This window comes from Oncorhynchus tshawytscha, linkage group LG25 (genome assembly GCF_018296145.1).
Source record: "Oncorhynchus tshawytscha isolate Ot180627B linkage group LG25, Otsh_v2.0, whole genome shotgun sequence".
NCBI lineage: Eukaryota > Metazoa > Chordata > Actinopteri > Salmoniformes > Salmonidae > Oncorhynchus > Oncorhynchus tshawytscha.
This window is the reverse complement of record NC_056453.1, coordinates 5593765-5617065: the sequence shown is the minus strand read 5'-3', so window position 1 is coordinate 5617065 and position 23301 is coordinate 5593765. Positions and strand designations below refer to the sequence as shown.

At 41.4% G+C, this 23301-nt stretch overlaps 2 protein-coding genes across 5 annotated transcripts in view; both read left to right on the top strand.

The window, feature by feature from the left end:
* The first annotated feature begins 3904 nt into the window (after positions 1-3904).
* On the top strand, positions 3905-20432 carry LOC112223962 (peptide Y). Of its 3 annotated transcripts, none has more exons than XM_024387258.2 (4): positions 3905-4012; positions 9630-9817; positions 18930-19010; positions 20116-20432. In XM_024387258.2, the coding sequence occupies exons 2-4, from the start codon at positions 9630-9632 to the stop codon at positions 20138-20140; spliced, it is 294 nt and encodes a 97-aa protein (XP_024243026.1). In that variant the 5' UTR covers positions 3905-4012; the 3' UTR covers positions 20141-20432. The 3 variants fall into 3 exon arrangements, with proteins under 3 accessions (XP_024243026.1, XP_024243027.1, XP_024243025.1); XM_024387259.2 differs by having other exon boundaries at positions 3919-4022; positions 20121-20432; XM_024387257.2 differs by having other exon boundaries at positions 3920-4022.
* Positions 20433-20598: 166 nt separating this feature from the next.
* LOC112224098 (MAGUK p55 subfamily member 2-like) overlaps positions 20599-23301 on the top strand; it is a 126395-nt gene continuing 123692 nt past the window's right edge. The window contains exon 1 of one of the 2 annotated variants that reach the window (XM_042305916.1): positions 20599-20997. The gene's annotated coding sequence lies outside the window, so the exon portion shown is untranslated. The remainder of the gene's footprint in view (positions 20998-23301) is intronic. The other variant, XM_024387402.2, reaches the window with a different exon arrangement.

Genomic DNA, 23301 nt, shown 5'->3' with positions numbered 1-23301 from the left:
AGGATAGTAACTGAAAAGTTGCTAGATTGAATCCCCAAACTGACAAGGTAAAAATCTGTTGTTCTGCCCCTGAACAAGCAGATAACCCACTGTTCCTCGGTAGGCTGTCATTGTAAATAAGAATTTGTTCTTAACTGACTTGCCAAGTTAAATAAAGGTTAAATAAAAAAGAGCTTAAAATACTTCCTACGTCAAAAGTTCCCTACTGATAAAGAGGTTCATCAGCACATACATCTGTATCAATTAAACCTGTAATTGAGTAATGGGCACAACAACATCGTTAGTAAGAAAATATGGCAAGGCCTGATACAGATGTGAAACATCACAAATCTAGTGCAATCTCAGTGAGATTCTGTTGGCATTGAGCCAGAATGTGGTTCTGAATGAGTTGTAATTGAGTTGTAAATGAGTTGTATCTGCTGCTGTCTTGGAGTACATTAGCCAGAGACCTGTCCGGGGGAGTTTATTGGGCCCGATGAGCCATGAAAAACCCTAAACTGTTTGCCTTTTCGTTATCTGGCATTACTTTCTGAATGTTTACCTATAGAGACAGAGATCAGTTTATCTTCTGAGATGAGTTTGTCTTCTACCTGTTGTTTCTTGTCATTGACTTTTATTGGGAGCAGGGGAAACAGAGAGAGGTAGATTGAGACAACAGGATATGCTCTGTGCTGTTACTGTTATCCCATAGACAAGAGGTGAGGGCTGCAAGAGAAAGATACATGCCAATCACGGTAAGAGAGAGTAAGAAATTGAATAATTTAGCATTTGGACTTTTAACTGCTCATTCTTACTCTTCTGTGCTTTGATTTTTAAGGAACAGATAATTTTGTAAAACAAACACAAACTGCTTCTCAATGTCTGCACACTGTTTGAAAGTGGAAGGGTTTAAAATATTAGAGAATTATTGATTGTTTAATGGCCAAAGCAAAGTAATCAATGTGTAATCCACTTGGAGGCTTTATGGTGCTCTCATATACTTCTCTGCTTAATTGCTTGTTAATGTCAACAGCTTAAAGTCAAAGTGTGTCAAATATTTAAAGGAAAATTCTACCCCAAAAAATGTCTTTTGTTTCATTAGTACATTATTGTTATAGTCCGAAAAATGTTTTGCATGTCAGCAATCAAGTTTTCAAGGTATACAGTTTACACTGAAAGAAATACTGTATATAAACCCAAGTGTTGGTCCCAAATTTCATGAGCTGAAATAAAAGATCCCAGAAATGTTCCATATGCACAAAAAGCTTCTTACTCTCAAATGATGTGCACACATTTGTTTACATCCCTGTTACTGAGCCTTTCTCCTTTGCCAATATAATCCATCCACCTGACAGGTGTGGCATATCAAGAAGCTGATTAAACGGCATGATCATTACACAGGTGCACCTTGTGCGGGGGACAATAAAAGGCCACTCTAAAATGAGCAGTTTTGTCACACAACACGATGCCACAGATGTCTCAAGTTTTGAATGAGCGTGCAATTGGCATGCTGGCTGCAGGAATGTCCACCAGAGCTGTTGACAGAGAATTTAATGTTAAGTTCTCTACCATAAGCCGCCTCCGACATCGTTTTAGAGAATTTGTCAGTACAACCAACCCGCCTCACAACCGCAGACCACATGTACGGCGTCGTGTGGGCGAGGGGTTTGCTGATGTCAACGTTGTGAACAGAGTGCCCCATGGTGGCGGTATGGTTAGGGTATGTGCAGGCATAAGCTACGGACAACGAACACAAGTGCATTCTATCAATGGCAATTTGAATGCACAAAAACACTGTCGAGATCCTGAGGCCATTTTTTAAAGGTATTTGTGACCAACAGATGCATATCAGGAATTCCCAGTCATGTGAATGATTAGGGCCTAATGAATTTATTTCAATTGACCGATTTCCTCATTCCACTTTGACATTATGGGGCATTGTGTGTATGTAGACACAACATCTAAATAGAATCCATTTTAAATTCAGGCAAAAAAAGTAATTGCAGCCTGAGTTACCACTGTCTGTCTCACTACTCTCTGTAAAGAAAATGCATTTTGTTATGAGAACTTACAGTAGCCCATCTTTTTTATTATAGCTAGCTTAATTTCAGCATCTATTTATCAGTTGTACGCTCATTCTCCGAGAGTCAGGTTTTCTTTATTTGGGGGGATGTCTGTTGACACGCAGAGTTACCCATATGACAGAGAGGTGAATGAATGCGCTGCTAACAAGGCAAATCCGGGGAGCAGGCAAATATAACGTGCATGGTACATGAATAATTTGAGATTATAAACTGGGTGGTTCGATCCCTGAATGCTGATCAGACCGTATACCACAGGTATGACAAAACTGTTCTAATTACGTTGGATAACCAGTTTATAATAGCAATAAGGCACCTCGGGGGTTTGTGATTTATGGCCAATATACCACGGCTAAGGACTGTGTCCAGGCACTTCGTGTTGCGTTGTGCATAAGAACAGCCCTTAGCCGTGGTATATTGGCTATATACCACACCTCCTCGGGCCTTATTGCTTAATTAGAACCCAGATCAAGAAGCCTTCTGAGCGTTGATCATTGCTTGGAACGCAACAATAAGTGCGTAAACGATAATTAACTAAATAAAAACGAGTAAACGCTATTTCACAAATAAAAAGGTGCGTACATGCGTTTACCCTCCACTACATCCCTGTTTGGGTATGGCAAAACATCAACATCCTGCCAGGCAGGTTTGAATCTACATTTGCTTGGCATTTCAGCTGTCGATGTGACGTTTGTCAGTCAGTTCTGTACCTGCCTGACTGAGTGACAGTGTGTGTGGAATGAGCGAGCTCGCATGGCAACCAGAACGCGAAACACGAGGAAATTAAACTCGGTAGTCTGCATGGAAATTAGTTCGCAAGACTAGTACATTTTTCTAATATTTTTCATATTAACATTTTTGAGCATTTTCTGTTCTCCTATGATTTTAATTCAAGTACTTTTCAAGTAGAAACTTGAGAAAATGTATGATTTTCAAGGTATACTAATAGCCGAATTCAAGTACTTTAAGCAACTCAAGCACCTTGTGCGAACCCTGCGCAATTTCAGCACCGTGGACAGCGATCCGTAGTCTGTACTTTCTTTCAGTTTATTTATTTTTTGTTGTTGACTGTTCTATGAGTGGCTGTCTGGCGGACAGATTAGATGTTTATTTTAGGGAGGGGGGTGAACGAATTAAAAATGTGGCTTAATAACTGCTGTCAGACATATAGGCCTAGTTTATATTGGTGTGTTACTCTTAGAGCTTTATAGCTACTTTGCAATTGGGGAATGACGTCTTTTTATTTTCGTGCAGTTTTTAGTAATGGAATAAAGTGTGTTGCATTACAGGAGTTGTGTGCAGAAGTGGAAAATGAATCTACATATTTTGTGAAAGATTAAATATTATCTCACAAACGCAATGATTCACACATGTATGGAAAACACACTAGTATTCAGTACACAATGAGAATGAATGCGATGTGTGTTCTCCTCTCAGGAGACCAACTTGGCCTTAAATGGGTAGCATGAGTAGTGGTGACCCAATACTGTTATAATAAAGGGTCGAAATATATGGTGAAATCATCTTTGAGAACTGGCAGTTTGTACCACATTTGCAGTTGTGGTCCAAGCAGGACTGGCTACTTTTCCAACTGTCCTCTAAGTGATGAAACCCAGCACACACGGTGTGTCATGCACTTAGACCGAAGTAGGCCTTTATGTACGAATGCGTTTCTTCTTTATTGGTTATTATATGCATGCATTTACCCTTATTGCGCGTTATTGATACAGTCAATTTGTCATAAACATTTGTTACACAACACTATGATCACCAGCTGGCCAATGACTATTGTTAAAAAGAATAGGGGTGTGGTTTTCATTGGATGCTCCTACTTGTATCTCATGGCGCGCGCATCACATAGCCTTGCCTATATAAACCTTCGGGATTCGGGAATAAAAACAAGACGTACAACAAGAACCAAGTGAAAACCTGGGAAGCAAGCCTGCCGCGAAGTGAGTAAAAGTGAGTTTTTGCTTTCTGAGACTATCAATGTAAGGATGAGTTTGGGAGGTTTTGACTGTTGTGGTAGTTTTAGCAATTGGGTCGTTCTTGAATTGCGGTAGCATTTTGGGCAATGCATTTTAGAAGAGAAAAAATCTTAGCCTACATTTGAATAAATAAAATAATATCTATGTGAGTATCTTCCCATTGTAAATCAATTAATATGGCAGCTTGATGATATTTTACCATTATGATAACATTGTGCCACCAGTAAAGTGAAGTCAGAATTAGTGAGACATCAGAGTGATATACTACAAAGCAGTATCAATAAATTTGCCAGCTAATTTTGATAAACAACCAGAAATAACTTGATTTCCAGGTTCATTAAGAAAGCTAAACTTAGAGTTTGGGTTTTTGAGCCAGTTAGACCATGCCCATTTTAAGCTTATCTTTCAACATTTTTGAAAGTTATTTCAGAACAATTAGACAAGTTATCTGACTAACTCTTTGGTCCTGCTTTGTAATATATCCCACAGGTGTAGTGGGGCATTCTGTTTGAATGTCCTGCACTGTGGTCATTTTGCAACCCAATCACAACATATGCTATTGGTTTTCTGCTAAATGTGTACTGTGCACAAAACATCTGTTAATCAATATAAATGCAATTTCCTTTAGATATTCAAAAATACATGAAATATCCAATGCAGCTGTTTTTGTCTCAATATCGTATGATTTCTAACAATGAAGTACCTTACTGTGATTGTTTTCAATTAAAATTGTCAAAAATAAACGTAAAATAGCTTAGCAAATGGCAATTTCTCAAGCAAGACTATTGCTAAGACTGTGTGGGAGTGGTCTAAGTGGGGAGGGGAAAAGTGAAAATGAGCTGTAATTGGCAGAAAGGTTTGGAACTCTCTTTCTTATATTTTGCTTATCAATAAAACATCACAATAGCGTTTGATTCGGCTGCTGTGGGGCAAGGAGACCCCACCTCCGCTAAAACTATTGACAAATCCATGCCGTTTTCAAGTGATTTCTAAATGAACATTATAACTACCTGATTTTTAATATCATCACCTCTTGAGGAGCATAGTCAGAACTAGCATTTCCGATTATTCCACATTTAGCTCTATCATCAGAGTTTTACAGCAATCAGCAAACATCATTTGATAATGTATTTTGAGTTAAGTCAGGCTAGCCACATCGATTTGGCTTGTAGCTAGATAGCTAAAGCAAACAATGTGTCTCTTAGCTTGCTTCATCAGAGATTAGGCTTTTGGAAAGTGCTTGACATCGTCCTGGTAAAGGTGTCAGTCGGACTACTGTCATCACCACTATAGATAATTCAACAAATAACATTTGGAGTAAGTTAAGGGGTATGAATACTTCCTGAAGGCATTGTAACAGTACCGTTACATTGGCGAATGCCCCTACTGCTGCTTGACAGGCAGACCCCACAAAGGATGGGAAATGAACCTTAAACCACTCATACTGGTCAGGTATAGTTCACTTTTATTTCACTCAAATATGCAATTAATAGTGGCCAATATTGACAGCAATTACATTATCATGATCATGATTACATGATGTTTACTGATCATGAAAGGCATGCAGTTACTGGCTGTAGGCCTATAACTCTGATGATAGAGCTAAATGTGTGCAATTGTTTTGCATGGAATAACAATGCTCTTCAAGAGGGGATGATATTACAACCAAATAGTTAACACTTATTCAAAAATCCCTTGATAACGGCACGCAGTTGTCAATGGTTTTACCCGAGCCGCAAGTCTCCTTGCCCCCCTGCAGGCCAATCGAACGCTCTGCACCCTATTGTGACGTTTTATTGTTAACGACCTATTGGTCTATTATTAACTCATTTATTGCATGGTGATGTCACCACGGAAGTCTAAAACTCCATCCCACTAAAACAGGCAGAAATTTCAGGCGGCCTTTTCATACAGCTCTTACACTAAAAGGGCATCGTCTTAGTTTTCACAACATTATTCCAACCTCATAGCGTGGAGATATACACTGAGTACACCAAACATTAGGAACATCTTCCTAATATAGAGTTGCTCCTCCCCCTTTTGCTCCCAGAACAGCCTCAAATCATCGGCATGGACTCTACAAGGCGTCGGAAGCATTCCACAGGGATGCTGGCCCATGATGACTCCAATGCTTCCCACAGTTGTGTCAAGTTGTCTGGATGTCCATTGGGTGGTGGACCATTCTTGATACACACGTGAAACAGTTGCGCGTGAAAAACCCAGCAGCCCAGTGCGCCTGGCACCAACTACCATACCTGTTCAAAGGCACTTAAATCTTGTGTCTTGCCCATTCACCCTCTGAATAGCACACATACACAATCTCAATTGTCTCAAGACTTAAAAATATATGTTTAACCTGTCTCCTCCCCTTTATTTAGACTGATTCAAGTGGATTGAACAAGTGACATCAATAAGTCGTCATAGTTTTCAGCTGGATTCACCTGGTCAGTCTATGTCATGGAAAGAGCAGGTGTACTTAATGTTTAGTACACTCACTGTACATAAAACACAGAAAAATCAGTTGTTTGACTGAACTAGGCCTTTAAAATATGTTGTTGTAGCAGTTTATAACATCTCAAAATGTATTCTAGACACTATATAGCACATAAACAGCATGATATAACAATAATATGACATTGGAAGGAATGCGAGAAAAAATAACAAGGGTAGGAAAGAAAGGAAACAACAGACAATGGCATGTAAGAAAGTAAGGATAGAAAAGAGGTTACGTTTATGAAAGTGGACAACATTTGGGGAATAATAGAGTTGCTTCAGGATCAAGTAAAAGCTGTGCGGACTCCAGAGTGCTTTAGTTAGAGTTTCATGGAGAGCTTGGAATGTCCCAACATCACTTTTGCAAGGGCATGGAGAGTGTGTTATCTATAAGCCCCTGCAAAGTGTTCTCTACTTCATCTACGGAAGAGGGGCCGCAGGCAGCCTAGTGGTGAGAGCGTTGGGCCACTAACCTGAAAGGTTGCCGGATTGAATCCCCGAGATGACAAGGTAAAAATCTGTCATTATGTCCCTGAACAAGGCAGTTAACCCACTGTTCCTAGGCTGTTATTGTAAATAAGAATTTGTTCTTAACTGACTTGCCTCGTTAAATAAAAAATCTACTAGTGTCCCACTACAACTGAAAGACACACTTTAGCAAAAGTATGGGTCTGATGTTGTTTTAGAGATTGTAGCATCCACCAAATAATAAACTATCAACTTGTTTCATCATAAACATGTAGATACAACCTTCATTCATTGAAATAAACATTAGTTGAGTAGGGTCTGGCTGATTTCGATTTTATACATAGTGATTCACCAAAAAGTGTCCCACTAATGCTGACTTCACCCTAGGAGTAGTAACACCAATGATGATAACACCCATGACACATTTTTGATAATTGAGGATTTTCTTAAATGGAGGCAACAAATGCCCAAATATAAGGTAATGAATGAACCCTTTAACCCTTAGTAACATTTCAAATCAAATCAAATCAAATCAAATTTTATTTGTCACATACACATGGTTAGCAGATGTTAATGCGAGTGTAGCGAAATGCTTGTGCTTCTAGTTTAGACAATGCAGTAATAACGAACAAGTAATCTAACTAACAATTCCAAAAAACTACTGTCTTATACACAGTGTAAGGGGATAAAGAATATGTACATAAGGATATATGAATGAGTGATGGTACAGAGCAGCATAGGCAAGATACAGTAGATGATATCGAGTACAGTATATACATATGAGATGAGTATGTAAACCAAGTGGCATAGTTAAAGTGGCTAGTGATACATGTATTACATAAGGATGCAGTCGATGATATAGAGTACAGTATATACGTATGCATATGAGATGAATAATGTAGGGTAAGTAACATTATATAAGGTAGCATTGTTTAAAGTGGCTAGTGATATATTTACATCATTTCCCATCAATTCCCATTATTAAAGTGGCTGGAGTTGAGTCAGTGTCATTGACAGTGTGTTGGCAGCAGCCACTCAATGTTAGTGGTGGCTGTTTAACAGTCTGATGGCCTTGAGATAGAAGCTGTTTTTCAGTCTCTCGGTCCCAGCTTTGATGCACCTGTACTGACCTCGCCTTCTGGATGACAGCGGGGTGAACAGGCAGTGGCTCGGGTGGTTGATGTCCTTGATGATCTTTATGGCCTTCCTGTAGCATCGGGTGGTGTAGGTGTCCTGGAGGGCAGGTAGTTTGCCCCGGTGATGCGTTGTGCAGACCTCACTACCCTCTGGAGAGCCTTACGGTTGAGGGCGGTGCAGTTGCCATACCAGGCGGTGATACAGCCCGCCAGGATGCTCTCGATTGTGCATCTGTAGAAGTTTGTGAGTGCTTTTGGTGACAAGCCGAATTTCTTCAGCCTCCTGAGGTTGAAGAGGCGCTGCTGCGCCTTCTTCACGATGCTGTCTGTGTGAGTGGACCAATTCAGTTTGTCTGTGATGTGTATGCCGAGGAACTTAAAACTTGCTACCCTCTCCACTACTGTTCCATCGATGTGGATGGGGGGGTGTTCCCTCTGCTGTTTCCTGAAGTCCACAATCATCTCCTTAGTTTTGTTGATGTTGAGTGTGAGGTTATTTTCTTGACACCACACTCTGAGGGCCCTCACCTCCTCCCTGTAAGCCGTCTCGTCGTTGTTGGTAATCAAGCCTACCACTGTTGTGTCGTCCGCAAACTTGATGATTGAGTTGGAGGCGTGCGTGGCCACGCAGTCGTGGGTGAACAGGGAGTACAGGAGAGGGCTCAGAACGCACCCTTGTGGGGCCCCAGTGTTGAGGATCAGCGGGGAGGAGATGTTGTTGCCTACCCTCACCACCTGGGGGCGGCTCGTCAGGAAGTCCAGTACCCAGTTGCACAGGGCGGGGTCGAGACCCAGGGTCTCGAGCTTGATGACGAGCTTGGAGGGTACTATGGTGTTGAATGCCGAGCTGTAGTCGATGAACAGCATTCTCACCTTTAGACACACCACATGATCAATGGAATCCTACAATTTAGGACATACTAAAAGGGTGTGATTAGTTAATAATTTTTATTAATAAAGACCACTCCCCAAAAACAGTTTGCCACTGGAGGGAATGCTCAAGGTCCTTGTATATCCTTTGTAATGAGTCATTTTCAAAGTGTTAACACCAATTACATAACACTTAGGGACACATCATAAATACTTCAATATAAACAAAAACATGCATGTGTAACTGTTTGTCATTTGAAAGTGTTTTTCATGATTGCAAAGGCAAGGGACGCAACTGCCACCGCAATTCAAGAACGACCAATTGCAGTAGCAAGTCCGAATGTTAGAGTACAAAAGCGATTCTTCATTATCATTACTTAACATTTCCAGACTGTTACCTAGCACTGTAAAATCAATAGGTTGAAGACCAATTTATTTATTTCGTAAACAACTTTGGCACACATTTCGGCACCATAGACTGAGCACCTGCTAACGCGTCTCTAATGAATCCTCCACTCAAAAAGACCAAATCTTACTCATCAAAAGCTTTACCTTAAACAAAACTATGTCCAGCAGTTTTCAGGGAAATGTTTGACTACATTCTTTATTTACAGATGGCCAACATACTGAGACCCTGGTTGATCCTCGTAGCCCTCCTCGTGTGCGTGCTGGTTAGTCTGGGCACCTTCGCAGATGCCTACCCGCCCAAGCCTGTGAGCCCTGACAACAACGCGCCTCCGGAGGAATGGGCCAGATACAACACGGCGCTGCGACACTACATAAACCTCATTACTAGACAGAGGTGAGTGAGTCAGCACTCTAACAAAGCAAACATTTCAGCCTATTGGGTTTTCAGGAAGCGTAAAGCTCCTACTAACAACCAATAGATTGATTACATGTTCCTTCATTCAATTTGAATACAAAAAAAAATCACACAAAAAAATGCCCCCCATAAATGCCAATCAAATTTAGCTGATGATCTTAAGAGGTCAAATGACCACTATAGGCAAGGACACAGGAGAAGGTATTTTAACTAATAATGTATGTTAACTAATAATGAACAGGAAGGCCCACACACTGTTTATGCTCCAAATTCGCAACTTTATTGACAACGTTTAGATTGAAACGGATCTTCCTCTGGTCAAACAGGCTGAGTGCTCACATCCCAAAATATATAATTCACTTTTGTGCATAGTCAATCATGGTCAAAGAATTATATACAAATTGGTCCAAATTAAAACCTAGGCAACAGTAAAAAAAGATGACATTGGAAACTGCTGGAATACATGCCCATATGATCATTCGTAGAGAACCGAGACATGATTGTGTCGAGGCACAGATCTAGGGAGAGGTACCAAAAAAAGTATGCAGTATTGAAGGTCCCTAAAAACACATCATTCTTAAATGGAAGAAATTTGGAACCACCAAGACTCTTCCTAGAGCTGGCCGCCCGGCCAAACTGAGCAATAAGGGGAGAAGGGCCTTGGTCAAGGCAGTGACCAAGGACCTGATGTTCACTCTGACAGAGCTCCAGAGTTCCTCTGTGGAGATGGGAGAACCTTCCAGAAGGGCAACCATCTCTGCAGCACTCCACTAATCAGGCCTTTATGGTAGAGTGGCCAGACGGAAGCCCCTCCTCAGTAAAAGGCACATGACAGCCCGCTTGGAGTTTGCCAAAAGTCACCTAAAGATTCTCAGACCATGAGAAACAAGATTTTGTGGTCTGATGAAACCAAGATTGAACTCTTTTGCCTGAATGCCAGGTCACTTCTGGAGGAAACCTGGCACCATCCCTATGGTGAAGCGTGGTGGTAGCAGCATCATGCTGTGGGGATGTTTTTCAGCAGCAGGGACTGGGAGACTAGTCAGGATCGAGAGAAAGATGAACAAAGCGAAGTACAGAGAGATCCTTGACGAAAACCTGCTCCAAAGTACTCAAATCAAATCAAATCAAATTGTATTTGTCACATACACGTGTTTAGCAGATGTTATTGCGGGTGTAGCAAAATGCTTGTGTTTCTAGCTCTAACAGTGCAGTAATATCTAACAACAAAACACACACATCTAAAGTAAAGGAATTGATTTAAGAATATATCAATATTTGGGAGAGCAATGTCAGAGTGGCACATACTAAGATACAGTAGAATAGGATAGAAAACAATACATACATATGAGAAGCAAAATATATAAACATTATTAAAGTGGCCAATGATTTCAAGTCTCTAATGTGCTAGTGATGGCGATTTAACAGTCAGATGGCTTTTAGATAGAAGCTGTTTTTCAGTTTCTCGGTCTCAGCTTTGATGCACCTGTACTGACCTTGCCTGGATGGTAATGGGGTGAACAGGCAGTGGCTCGGGTGGTTGTTGGTCTTGATGATATTTTTGGCCTTCCTGTGACATCGTTTGCTGTAGGTGTCCTGGAGGACAGGTAGTTTGCACCCGGTGATGCTTGGGGCTCTGGAGAGACCTGCAGTTGCGGGTGGTGCAGTTGCTGTACCAGGCGGTGGTACAGCCTGACAGGATGCTCTCAATTGGACATCTGTAAAAGTTTGTGAGGGTTTTAGGTGCCAAGCCAGATGTCTTCAGCCTCCTGAGGTTGAAGAGGCACTGTTGCTCCTTCTTCACCACACTCTCTCTGTGGGTGGGCCATTTCAGTTTGTCAGTGATGTGTACGCCGAGGAACTTGAAGCTTTCCACCTTCTCCACTGCAGTCCCATCTATGTGTATAGGGGAGTGCTCCCTCTGCTGTTTCCTGAAGTCCACGATCAGCTCCTTTGTTTTGTTTACTCTGGGTGAGAGGTTATTTTCCTGGCACCACACTCCCAGGGCCCTCACCTCCTCCCTGTAGGTTGTCTCGTCGGTAATCAGGCCTACTACTGTTGTGTCGTCTGCAAACTTGATGATTGAGTTGGAGGCGTGCATGGACACTCAGTCATGGGTGAACAGTGAGTACAGGAGGGGGCTGAGCACTCATTCTTGTGGGATCCCAGTGTTGAGGATCAACGAAGTGGAGGTGTTTTTTCCTGCCTTCACCACCAGGGATGCTGCCCGTCGGGAAGTCCAGGACCCAGTTGCACAGGGCGGGGTTCAGACCCGGGGCCTCAAGCTTAATGATGCGCTTGGAGGGTACTATGTGTTAAATGCTGAGCTATAGTCAGTTAACCTCTCTGGGATATGTCCCACCTGGCCAAAAGCCAGGGAAAATGCAGGGCGCCAAATTCAAATAAATTACTATAAAAATCAAACTTTCATTAAATCACACATGCAAGATAGCAAATTAAAGCTAGACTTGTTGTGAATCCAGCCAACATGTCAGATTTCAAAAAGGATTTTAGGCGAAAGCAAACAATGCTATTATCTGAGGATAGCACCATAGTAAACAAAGAGAGAAAAGCATATTTCAACCCTGCAGGCGTGACACAAAACGCAGAAATAAAAATATAATTCATGCCTTACCTTTCAGGAGCTTCTTTTGTTGGCACTCCAATATGTCCCATAAACGTCACAAATGGTCCTTTTGTTTGATTAAATTCGTCAATATATATCCAAAATGTCAATATATTTGGAGCGTTTGATCCAGAAAAACACCGGTTCCAACTTGCGTAACGTGACTACAAAATATCTCAAAAGTTTACCTGTAAATTTTGCCTAAACATTTCAAACTAATTTTGTAATACTACTTTAGGTATTTTTTTACGTAAATAATCGATCAAATTGAAGACGGGATGATCTGTGTTCAATACAGGAGGAAAACAAACTGTAGCTAGCTTTCTGGTCACGTGCCTCTATCTAACAGTACACTACAAGTGACCCTCGTTCTGAACAGTGCTACATCTTCATTACACAAAGGAATAACCTCAACCAATTTCTAAAGACTGGTGACATCCAGTGGAAGCGGTAGGAACTACAAGAAGGTCCCTTAGAAATCTGGATTCCCAGTGAAAATCCATTGAAAAGAGAGTGACACCCCCCAAAAAAGTATGAATGGTTTGTCCTCGGGGTTTCGCCTGCTAAATAAGTTCTGTTATACTCACAGACATGATTAAATTTAAAAACTTCAGAGTGTTTCCTATCAAAATCTACTAATAATATGCATATCTTATCTTCTGGGGATGAGTAGCAGGCAGTTGAATTTGGGCATGCATTTCATCCGGACGTGAAAATACTGCCCCCTGTCACCAAGAAGTTAACAGCATTCTTACATAGGTATTCCTCTTGTCCAGATGGGATAGGGCAGTGTGCAGTACGATGGTGATTGCATCGTCTGTGGATCTATTGGTGCGGTAAGCAAATTGAAGTGGGTCTAGGGTGTCAGGTAAGGTAGAGGTGATATGATCCTTAACTAGTCCCTCAAAGCACTTCATGATGACAGAAGTGAGTGCTACGGGGCGACAGTCATTTTGTTCAGTCCCCTTTGATTTTTTGGGTACAGGAACAATGGTGGACATCTTGAAGCATGGGGACAGCAGACTGGGATATGGAGAGATTGAATATGTCCATAAACACTCCAGCCAGCTCAGACTGGGGCGAAGGTTCACCTTCCAACAGGACAACGACCCTAAGCACACAGCCAAGACAACGCAGGACTTGTCTTGAATGTCTCTGAAGTCTCTGAATGTCCTTGAGTGGCCCAGCCAGAGCCCAGCGTTAAACCTGATCGAACATCTCTGGAGAAACCTGAAAATAGCTGTGCAGCAACACTCCCTGTCCAACCTGACAGAGCTTGAGAGGATCTGTAGAGAAGAATGGGAGAAATTCCCCAGATACAGGTGTGCCAAGCTTGTAGCGTCATACCCAAGAAGACTCAAGGCTGTAATTGCTGCCAAAGGTGCTTCAACAAAGTACTGTACTTATGTAAATGTCATATTTATCTAACCAAATGTGGAAAAAGTTAATGGGGTCTGAATACTTTCCGAAGGCACTTTATAATCCTTTATGAACAGAAAGGTGTAATGGGTTCACACTCAAAAAGATGTTGCATAAAGCGTACTTAAATTATTTTAATTGCATCAGGGATAGTTTGCACAGAGGTTTCGGCATTACAGCCTTCTTCAGTGTGTAGGTACAATTTTATTTGAATTCAAAACAGCATTTGTAGAGAACAACCGATGAGCAGTAGGTGCTTCTAATCAGGGTTGCCAGTCATCTGCCAATCAGGCATGTGGCTTGTCTGCTCTACCTATATACAAACGAGTCACAAAGAAATACAAAATTATAGGGTATGGGAGCGGGCACGAAGGACAAGTCACGAATCAACTGCCCCAGGTGTCCTCTCACCTGAATACATGATATCAGTTCATGAGATAGCACACCACAAAGGACACCAGGCACAGCTGTTCATAAATATGTGGTGCTAACTCATAAACAATATGCATAATCTGATATGGAACTTTTTGTATATCTGAATTTGTGGGTTTTACTCTTTTGATTATAATCGTTTATGACCACATGTACCTCTGTGATTCTTTACAAATGTTATTTATTAGCCCAGCACCTAAGTTTTTAAAGATGTGCGTATGACAACAACATTTTCTATAGAGGATATTTGAACTAAGCCTGAGGATAATGATGTCTTGGCTCTCCGACAAGCCTGTTGTTCTGAACACTGTGATAACATAACTTAATTTCAGTTTTGGAAAGCCACATATGCAGCAGAGAGATTAGTATTTGGAGATTGCAGAGTGTAGTTATTAAAAATAATGATGGTATGGAAAGGAACGGAAAGGAGCCTGGTTTTGCTCCATCACTGACCTACCTTGCGTTCAGCGATAGAGACCTATAATGGCTCCACTGAGACCTTGGTCTGTGTAATGGAGATGTGCTATTACCGGCAAATGTACCTGATCTTTCTGGTCTGGTCTGGCTTCATTATACTGATCTATAATGAGTTGCTATCATTATTCCCCCAACCTGGGTTGTAAGGGCAAGACTGCTGTAGGCAATGATGCGCTGCTGTACAGTGCATGTGTGATCTCCAATGACTGGTGTGTTGGATAGAAAAAAAAGTAGGCATTAACTTAAGTGCATGTCCTGTCTCTGTGTCTTGGGGCAAGAGGAAAGCTCAACAGGAATTGCCCCTGTCTCTCAGTACAGCTGTGAAAACTATTGGTCACTAAATCCGGAAAAATTACGGACCATGTAAAAACTGTTAGTCAGTAAATCCATCTAGAAGTACCACGTAAAAACGATTGGCTGGTATGCCCTCACCCGTCTGAGTGGTCAATGTGAATGCCCTCACCCGCTATATACTTATAGCTGATTGGTTTGGTTCTGCCCAGTACAGTGCTGTACTCTTAATAGTCACTGCCACACACACACAAACAGCTGGATATTTATATGATTTTAGTAATCCCAATGACTTGGAATCTTATTGTTGTGGTTCTACAAGACAAAGATATAACACATACTAAACAGTATTAAGAATTAATAGTTATATAACTATCAGCATCAATATAAACAGAAACATTCACCTCTTGTAGAGAGAGAGAAACCAAGTACTTGGTTTGACAAAGTGTCAATATTTATGGCACCCTCTCTCCAGAATCTGCCAGGCTGAGGCCTCATCAGAGCTGCCCTGGTACCATAGGGTCGTAATTTACTCTGCGCATGAGCAAGCTCCATGAGCTGTCTGGGATGTCTCTAGAAGCTCGCCAATGGCAGAAAAAAACACCGTAATAAAGGGCACTATGGAAAACACTGTGGTAGCGTGTGCATGCAAAAGACGATGTTTAACAATACAACAAATAAACCACTTCTGCAGAAGTACTTTTGCAACCAATGCAATAACAATTATGGCAGTACGGAATAATGCTGCATACAATCAGTGGAGATTTTAGCATGTAAATCTTGGTGGGGCAAATCCACATTTTTTTGTGGGGAGGATGCATGCAAGTAAAGCTACTACACAACACAACACAACACTAAACAATACATTAATTGCACTATAATGGTGACAAACTGTGCCCACAAACTGTTAGGGCCTACATAAAGCTGTACCAACAGCAGTCCCAACACCTTACCACTGCTACAGACTGGCTATCAGCAGAGCCTAGTCTGGCAGCGAAACAGTTCATTCAGCCTCATTTACTGCCTTTAAAAAAACAGAGCTGATATGGCTGACTTGCTTAAACAAATATGCTTTCTACTGACAATTGAGATGTAGGAACTGTAGCATAAGGGGACGACAAGCGGATAAGAGGCAACCCGTAATTTCAATTAAGACATTAATGAGCGAGCTAGGATGGACATAGTCAATGTAACTATTTGTTCAGCACTTTTGAAATGTACAGTGACAGAATTCAGAACATGGGCTGTTCTTACAGTGTTCTCTCTGTACACCAAGTCAGAACTGTTGGATAAATAAAGTGGGCATATAAGCAGACAATGAAAGCTCTTACAATATTCAATGATTACATTTCTCTAAAACAGACTATTTGCTACGTGTACACCACCAAGTCAGAACAGTAGGCAAAATTAAGAGGGGAAAATAGACCAACTTATTAGGGTGAGGCACATTAGCTACTAACAGCTTACTACACAACATACTTTGTATTTTTTTCTTGGCTACAGTATACATATCTTCCTTGCATATTACGTCATTTATGCAGCAGCATACATGACATTTTTCGACTCAACTTGTTGTTCTGTGCTCACTTGAACAGGAAGGTGGTGCAGCGGTCCTTCTTGTGGGCAGATTTTGTCATCAAAGTCAGGCATTCTCTGGATTTATGGTGCTTTCAAGACAACTGGGAATTCTGAGAAAAAAAAACCAAGATCGAATCATGATGATTTCAGTGATCTTCAGGTTGTAGCTCTAGAAACAGGCCTAAAGTTCCATACGTACAATTCCGAGTTGGATGACCGTTCAAAACTTATTTTCGCAGTCAGTGCTCGTTTTTACCTGAGTTCCCATTTATCCTGAAATCACTGAAGTCAAATTTCCCAGTTCTGAGTTAACAGTTGTTTTGAGCGTGGCAGAAATCATGCTGGATTGACAGCATGGCCAGTGTTGAATGTTTATCATTTTAAGCTTGGGAAAGAGAACCTTAAATGAGAATTGGGACCACACACCCACTCCACTGAATAGCAGGCTAGTGATGGCTTTGCAATGCTTGCATTAAGCCACTGATTCCTTCCAAACCAGTCATTGTTGAATTTGTGATTTCCAACCTGTTGTGTAATGTTTATGTACAATGGCCAATGAGCACCAATACGTTTTATCTATAATTTCTTATCATTATTTATCTTCATATGACAAGGATTAAAAAGGATTTGCCAGTATATTGTTGCCTTGATTAATGTAGATGACTGCTGACTAAGATTTTGAAATTATAAGGTTGACATGATTAGTCCAATCAAAGTTACTGTAGATATAACGTGATTTGACGTAATTTTATCTGTGGCCAATGACCTTGAGCCGTCTTGGATGGGCACTTCTAATGTAACTCTATGGCATCACCCAAGGGGCTTGAATTTTCCAGCTCTACCGTTAGATTTGGCAGTGATGTAGTGTCCCCATGAGTGAAAGAACACTGAGCCAATCACGGCGCAACTAGGGAACCCTTACGCTCTGTATTTTCCGCTGGCTGCCCCTCCACCACAGAAAGCACTGAGCTAGACTGAAACACCTGCATTTTGGACCTGCCTTACTCAACAAAACACAAAAGAGACCATGTTTGTATGGAGGCTTTATTAACTCAACCATTTTTATTTTTTTATTTACATTGCAAACTGATATGTGACACGTATTAATGCCAAAATAACATGCAAAACACCACTGCATATGATAAACAATACACAAAGCAGCATTGGCAACTGTAACTTTAAAGAATACTAATAACATTAACAAAATACTAACAGTAGAACATATGGCTGAATCTTATCAAAACCTCCAGTAAAACCCCCCTGCAACTTACATTTCTATGCACACACAACTGACATTTTTGTCACTGTCGACAATAAAAAGTCCTCAGAAACATGCGTCAACAGTATATATCAACAGTGTTATATATATATATATATATATATATATGTGCGTGTGTGTGCGTGGTGTGTGTGTGTGTGTATATGTGTGTGTCCATGCATGCATGTGGAGTCTCCATCTGTGTGTGCATATGAGTGACTGCTTGTGCATCTGTGCGTATGTATCTGTGCAGGTACGTCTGTTGCTCAGAGAGAGATTTCATGTAGGCGTGTAGAGTTTGAGGGAACCTGAACCAGTCTCCTATTAAACGTCTAAAAACTGCAGGGTCTATCATTAAAAGGGCTGGAGCTGTCAATGCACTGCAAGGGCTGTGTGCCATGCAGTTCAGCTCCTCTGTTCTCACACAAAGGGAGAATCACTCCACAATGGCCAGGCATTGATTTCAGTAAAGATATTTTAAAAGACTTGGCTCTGCCTGTGGAGCTGAGCATTGCTAGCCTTACTGAGCATTGGACATTGGAAATCTCTCCTCGTTTGGAGCTATGAGAAATATGTGATCTTGCCTCTGGAAATTAAAAGGGCATTGGTGATTAGTGAAGTAGGGTACTTAGTAGAGCACTTAGAATGTCTAATTTCTTGACACTTTTACTCTTTCTCAATGAATCTTTCCTCGATTCCTAGCATCCTCTCTCCTCGCCTTCTTCTCAAAACGTATGTGAGAGGGAGGTCCGAAGGGAAGGATGTTGGATCTTCTCCTCCGATACGGTTGAGAAGAAGGTAAGGAGATAGGACACAAGGGATCTCGGAAAGATGAATTGAGGTACTAGTGTCTTGGAATTCGTGGTGATGTAAATTATGAGGTGGGCAGGCTACTCATGGCCACAAGGGGACATGATATGATCATAGGACCCCTGTCAGCACACTCCAGCAAGCAATGTATATCTCTTGGTGACATACAGCAACAGTGATGGCCTCTCTGTGTACACTAGGTATGGGAAGAGGTCTTCCCCTGAGTCAGCTATGGCGTGGTTGCTGTTTGGAGACGAGTCAGAAGGCGACTTAACAACACGGTGAGAGGATGAAGAGATTGGGGGACATGGTTATTCAAAATAACTGCGTCTCCGATGAGTTCCAATATACTCATACATTGAATATATCAACATGACCCACAGGGTTGGGGTCAATTCCAATTTAATTTGAAATTCCAATTCATTTCTTGAATTCACTCATGACGTGGAGAATTTACATTGAATTCAATTCGAAATTCAACAATCTTCAAGTTTTGGCATTGTAATCAAAGTGGAATTAGACTGTTTGGACTGTTTGAATTGGAGTTGAATTGGAATTGGAAAAACATTTAATCTTTTGAATTTAATTGGAAATCAGCATTTGTGCATTTCCCTGGCAGTGAAATGAATGCACGTAGCATAAAACATTGACAGCAGGATTTGTTTTAAATCAGGGATCGGCAACTTTGATTGGGGTGGGAGCCACAAAAATCTGAACTCATAAGGAGACGCAGTGGTTCATGGATCTGTCACGCCTGCTCCCACTCTTCCCCCTGGCGCTCCTGGGTGACAGGCTCCCCATCATTACGCACACCTGCCTTCCCTCGTCACGCGCATCAGCGATTATTGGACTCACCTGGACTCAATCCCCTCTGTCATTACCTCCCCTATATATGTCTGTTCCCCTGCTCTGTTCCCCACTTCAGCATTGATTGTCAATCGTCGTTGTTTTGCTAACGCTGTTCCTGTCTCGTTTCATGTCTGTTCCTTATTAAATGTTGACTCCCCGTACCTGCTTCTTATCTCCGGCATCGGTCCTTACAGGGTCTGCATACCCACAACTTTACCTACACATGCAGTCAAAGCCAGCCCTAGCCTTTTAGGGCCCCTAAACTACATTTTGTTGGAATTGACTTATTGGAATCTACCTAACATTGGAATTGAGAGGAATTGAATTATCTCTGAATTCAATGACTGATCTGGAATTTGAATTAAATTGAATTTACGGGGAGAGGTAATTGAATTAGAATTTAATTTGTGGAATTAACCCAATTAACCCATTCTGAAATTCCAAAAAGTAGTGCCAACAATGAATAGCAATATCTAAGTTTGATCACAGTAGTTTAGTGCATTTGACGTACTGACTTTTTGTGTCTTTTTCTTTCAGTTCAGATGGCAGTGATCTATGGTAAATATCGTACCTCTGGTGTGCTGCTCTGCTGTTCCACTTAAATGGTGGGCCTGACAACAACTCAAACAGGCTGCTCAACTGGAAGCCTTCACTGGACTGTACGGCCCACTACTTCTGTCCGACACGCATGCCTCCCTCTATCTCTCTGTCTCTCTCTTATCCTGTAAATAATGTGTTATTAAATTAAATAATGAATAATAAGAAATTCATGTGTAATAATACATCTGGTTTCAGTTAGTTTTAGTTGACCTTTTGGTTCACAAGCCATGATTGGAAATAAATGATCCTAGACCACAAGCACTTCAGGCCTGTTGTTATAAGAGTACCATCTTCTAACAGTATATGTTACATATTCATACCAATAGGTGACAGTATATTACAAGAGAATTCAGTTACAATTTTCTATCTCTGCCTTATTTGCCATTTGAGTTATGTGACAATTTAGGCATTAGACAACAGTCTACTGACCATGCTGCAGGACATGCATAGCCTACGTTGACCATAATTCCTCACAATATTATAAAAAAAAGAGTCGATGCATTGAAGTATAAGTATTTTAATACCGTTTCCTGGGGTGAAGATGAAACTCATCATTCTGAAACTTTTGGACACAGTATTAGTTTACTCTTTCATTTATGGTAGGCTATACTGTCTGATCATTTGTGAAATTCCCATCGCGAGCAACCTACTCGACAATAGGCATTCAAATCGCAGTTCAGTGGGGTCTGCACTGTCACACAGCCCATTTCCCCCTTTTTCTCCAGCAACCGTGCTCAGGGATTTTACATTTCAGCCGCTCCGTCTAGCTTTCAGCTCGAATTGGACACTGGAACTAACTGAAGCAAGGTAACCTAACAGGTATGAGCTCATAAACTAGTAATTTGTTAAATAGAATGAATGAGGTTGTTGATATAGACTAGAATATTATACATTTTTGTCATCATAATGTTCCTCTTCGTAAACCGGCTATTTAAAATCGATTGGGATTCTGCGGTGATGTGCGCCTGGCACCAGGTGGCTTGTTTTATGCTGGAATCCAAATGACAAATGAATTGACTAGACAGTGTGAATTCATGATAGTGGTGGCATCACAATCTCACGAAGGATGACAGTGCAAACCATTAGCCAGCACTTTACCTCTAGATTACGTCCACAATCGATTGCTATGGTTATTACGCAGGAGCCTACATATGTGCGTAGTGCATACAAAGCCCACAGTTCGTGAGGACTGGCCTGAGAGAAAAGCATTTAAGCAAAAACAAACTATTTCTGATTTCATTTTCTTACCCCACTTACGGGACTCGAGTTGTGTGAGGGGATAGTAAACCGTGTGCAGACTCCCATATTTTGCGCTAGTGAATTATAACATTCCCTGACTTTACAAGTATGAACAATAACCTATGAGTTAATGATGAATGATCAATCATCCAATTTTAAATGTAATTGGGACTGGGAGAAAATGGCTGTTTACAATAGCAGAATTCCAAACCTTATGTAGCTATAAGGACAGTGGGACATCATATGCATTGTAGCACCTGTAACCTGGCACATGCCCACGTCGCCACCCAGTTTTATTCGGAATATATAGAGGCGTTTAGGAGTTTCCCGATTTTACAACTTTACTAGCGTTAGATTAAATAACACACTGACAGAGGGGGAAATACGGTTCATGTCAACAGACATTGTTAGACTACATTGGGTACGGGGATATCGCTGCACAAAACAGCAAACCTAGTCTGAACTAGCTAGCAGTACAGCGGGGGTATCACAGATATTTCACGGGATGTATAAATGTGAGCATCCGGTTGTGCGTTTCCACTCATTACCAAATATGGTGGTGAGAGGAAGCCCAGTGGCCGGCGGTCGGAGAAGATGGAATGAGATGAATTTGGGCCAACATTCTGCTAATTTCAAAAACATTTGATCTCAATACAGGCTGTGGTCTATCTTGGGTTAGTTATAAACATTGTTGGAGGTATCTCCCCAGAGAGAAAATGGGGCTCTCCCCAATAGTTATATCCCCACAAACCTATGTGCAGCCCCCCCTCTTCTATTACCATCACAACCACATAAAAAATGAGCATAACTGGTGCTGCCAGCCTGGGGTAGGGTCTGCCCACCCTAATGCTCCCCCTTCAAGTACTCGTCCCTGAGGATCAATTCTCTGAACCGACCCGGGGGTCTCCTTGAATGCTTTTGAAGTATTGCTTTGAAGTATTGAAACTCAACAATATGATTTGAATGATAAAACAAAAACAAAAAAACAAACATGAAAAGGTGAATGTATGAAGCGCTCATCATTTAAAATAGGCTACATGTCGTTTCACCAGTGGCGACCCTGTAAGGACCGACGCTGCAGAAGAGAAGCAGGTAGGAGGAGTAGAACATTTAATAGGCAACAGACATCAAACAGGACAGAGACAGCGTCAGAACCGGGTAAGCAAAGACAAACAAACATTAATCCTGACAGGGAACAGACATCAAACAGGACAGAGACAGCATCAGAACTGGGTACGTAAAGACAAACGAACATTAATCCTGACAGGGAACAGACATCAAACAGGACAGAGACAGCGTCAGAACCGGGTATGCAAAGACAAACGAACATTAATCCTAACAGCAGGGAGCAGACATCAAACAGGACAGAGACAGCGTCAGAACCGGGTACGCAAAGACAAACAAACATTAATCCTGAACAGGACAGAGACAGCATCAGAACCGGGTATGCAGAGACAAACTAACATTAATCCTGACAGGGAACAGACATCAAACAGGACAGAGACAGCGTCAGGACCGGGTATGCAAAGACAAACATTAATCCTGACAGCAGGGAACAGACATCAAACAGGACAGAGACAGCATCAGAACCGGGTATGCAGAGACAAACTAAAATTAATCCTGACACGGAACAGACAAACAGGACAGAGAGTGTCAGAACCGGGTATGCAAAGACAAAAACGAACATTAATCCTGACAGCAGGGGACATCAAACAGGACAGAGACAGCGTCAGAACCGGGTATGCAAAGACAAACGAACATTAATCCTGACAGCAGGGAACAGACATCAAACAGGACAGAGACAGCGTCAGAACTGGGTATGCAAAGACAAACGAACATTAATCCTGACAGGGAACAGACATCAAACAGGACAGAGACAGCATC

Coding starts and splice junctions, on each gene's coding strand:
- LOC112223962 (XM_024387258.2), top strand. CDS start 9,630: ATGGCCAACATACTGAGACCCTGGTTGATCCTCGTAGCCCTCCTCGTG. Junction 9,818..18,929: donor AACCTCATTACTAGACAGAG/GTGAGTGAGTCA, acceptor TGTGTACACTAG/GTATGGGAAGAGGTCTTCCC. Junction 19,011..20,115: donor GAAGGCGACTTAACAACACG/GTGAGAGGATGA, acceptor TTTTTCTTTCAG/TTCAGATGGCAGTGATCTAT.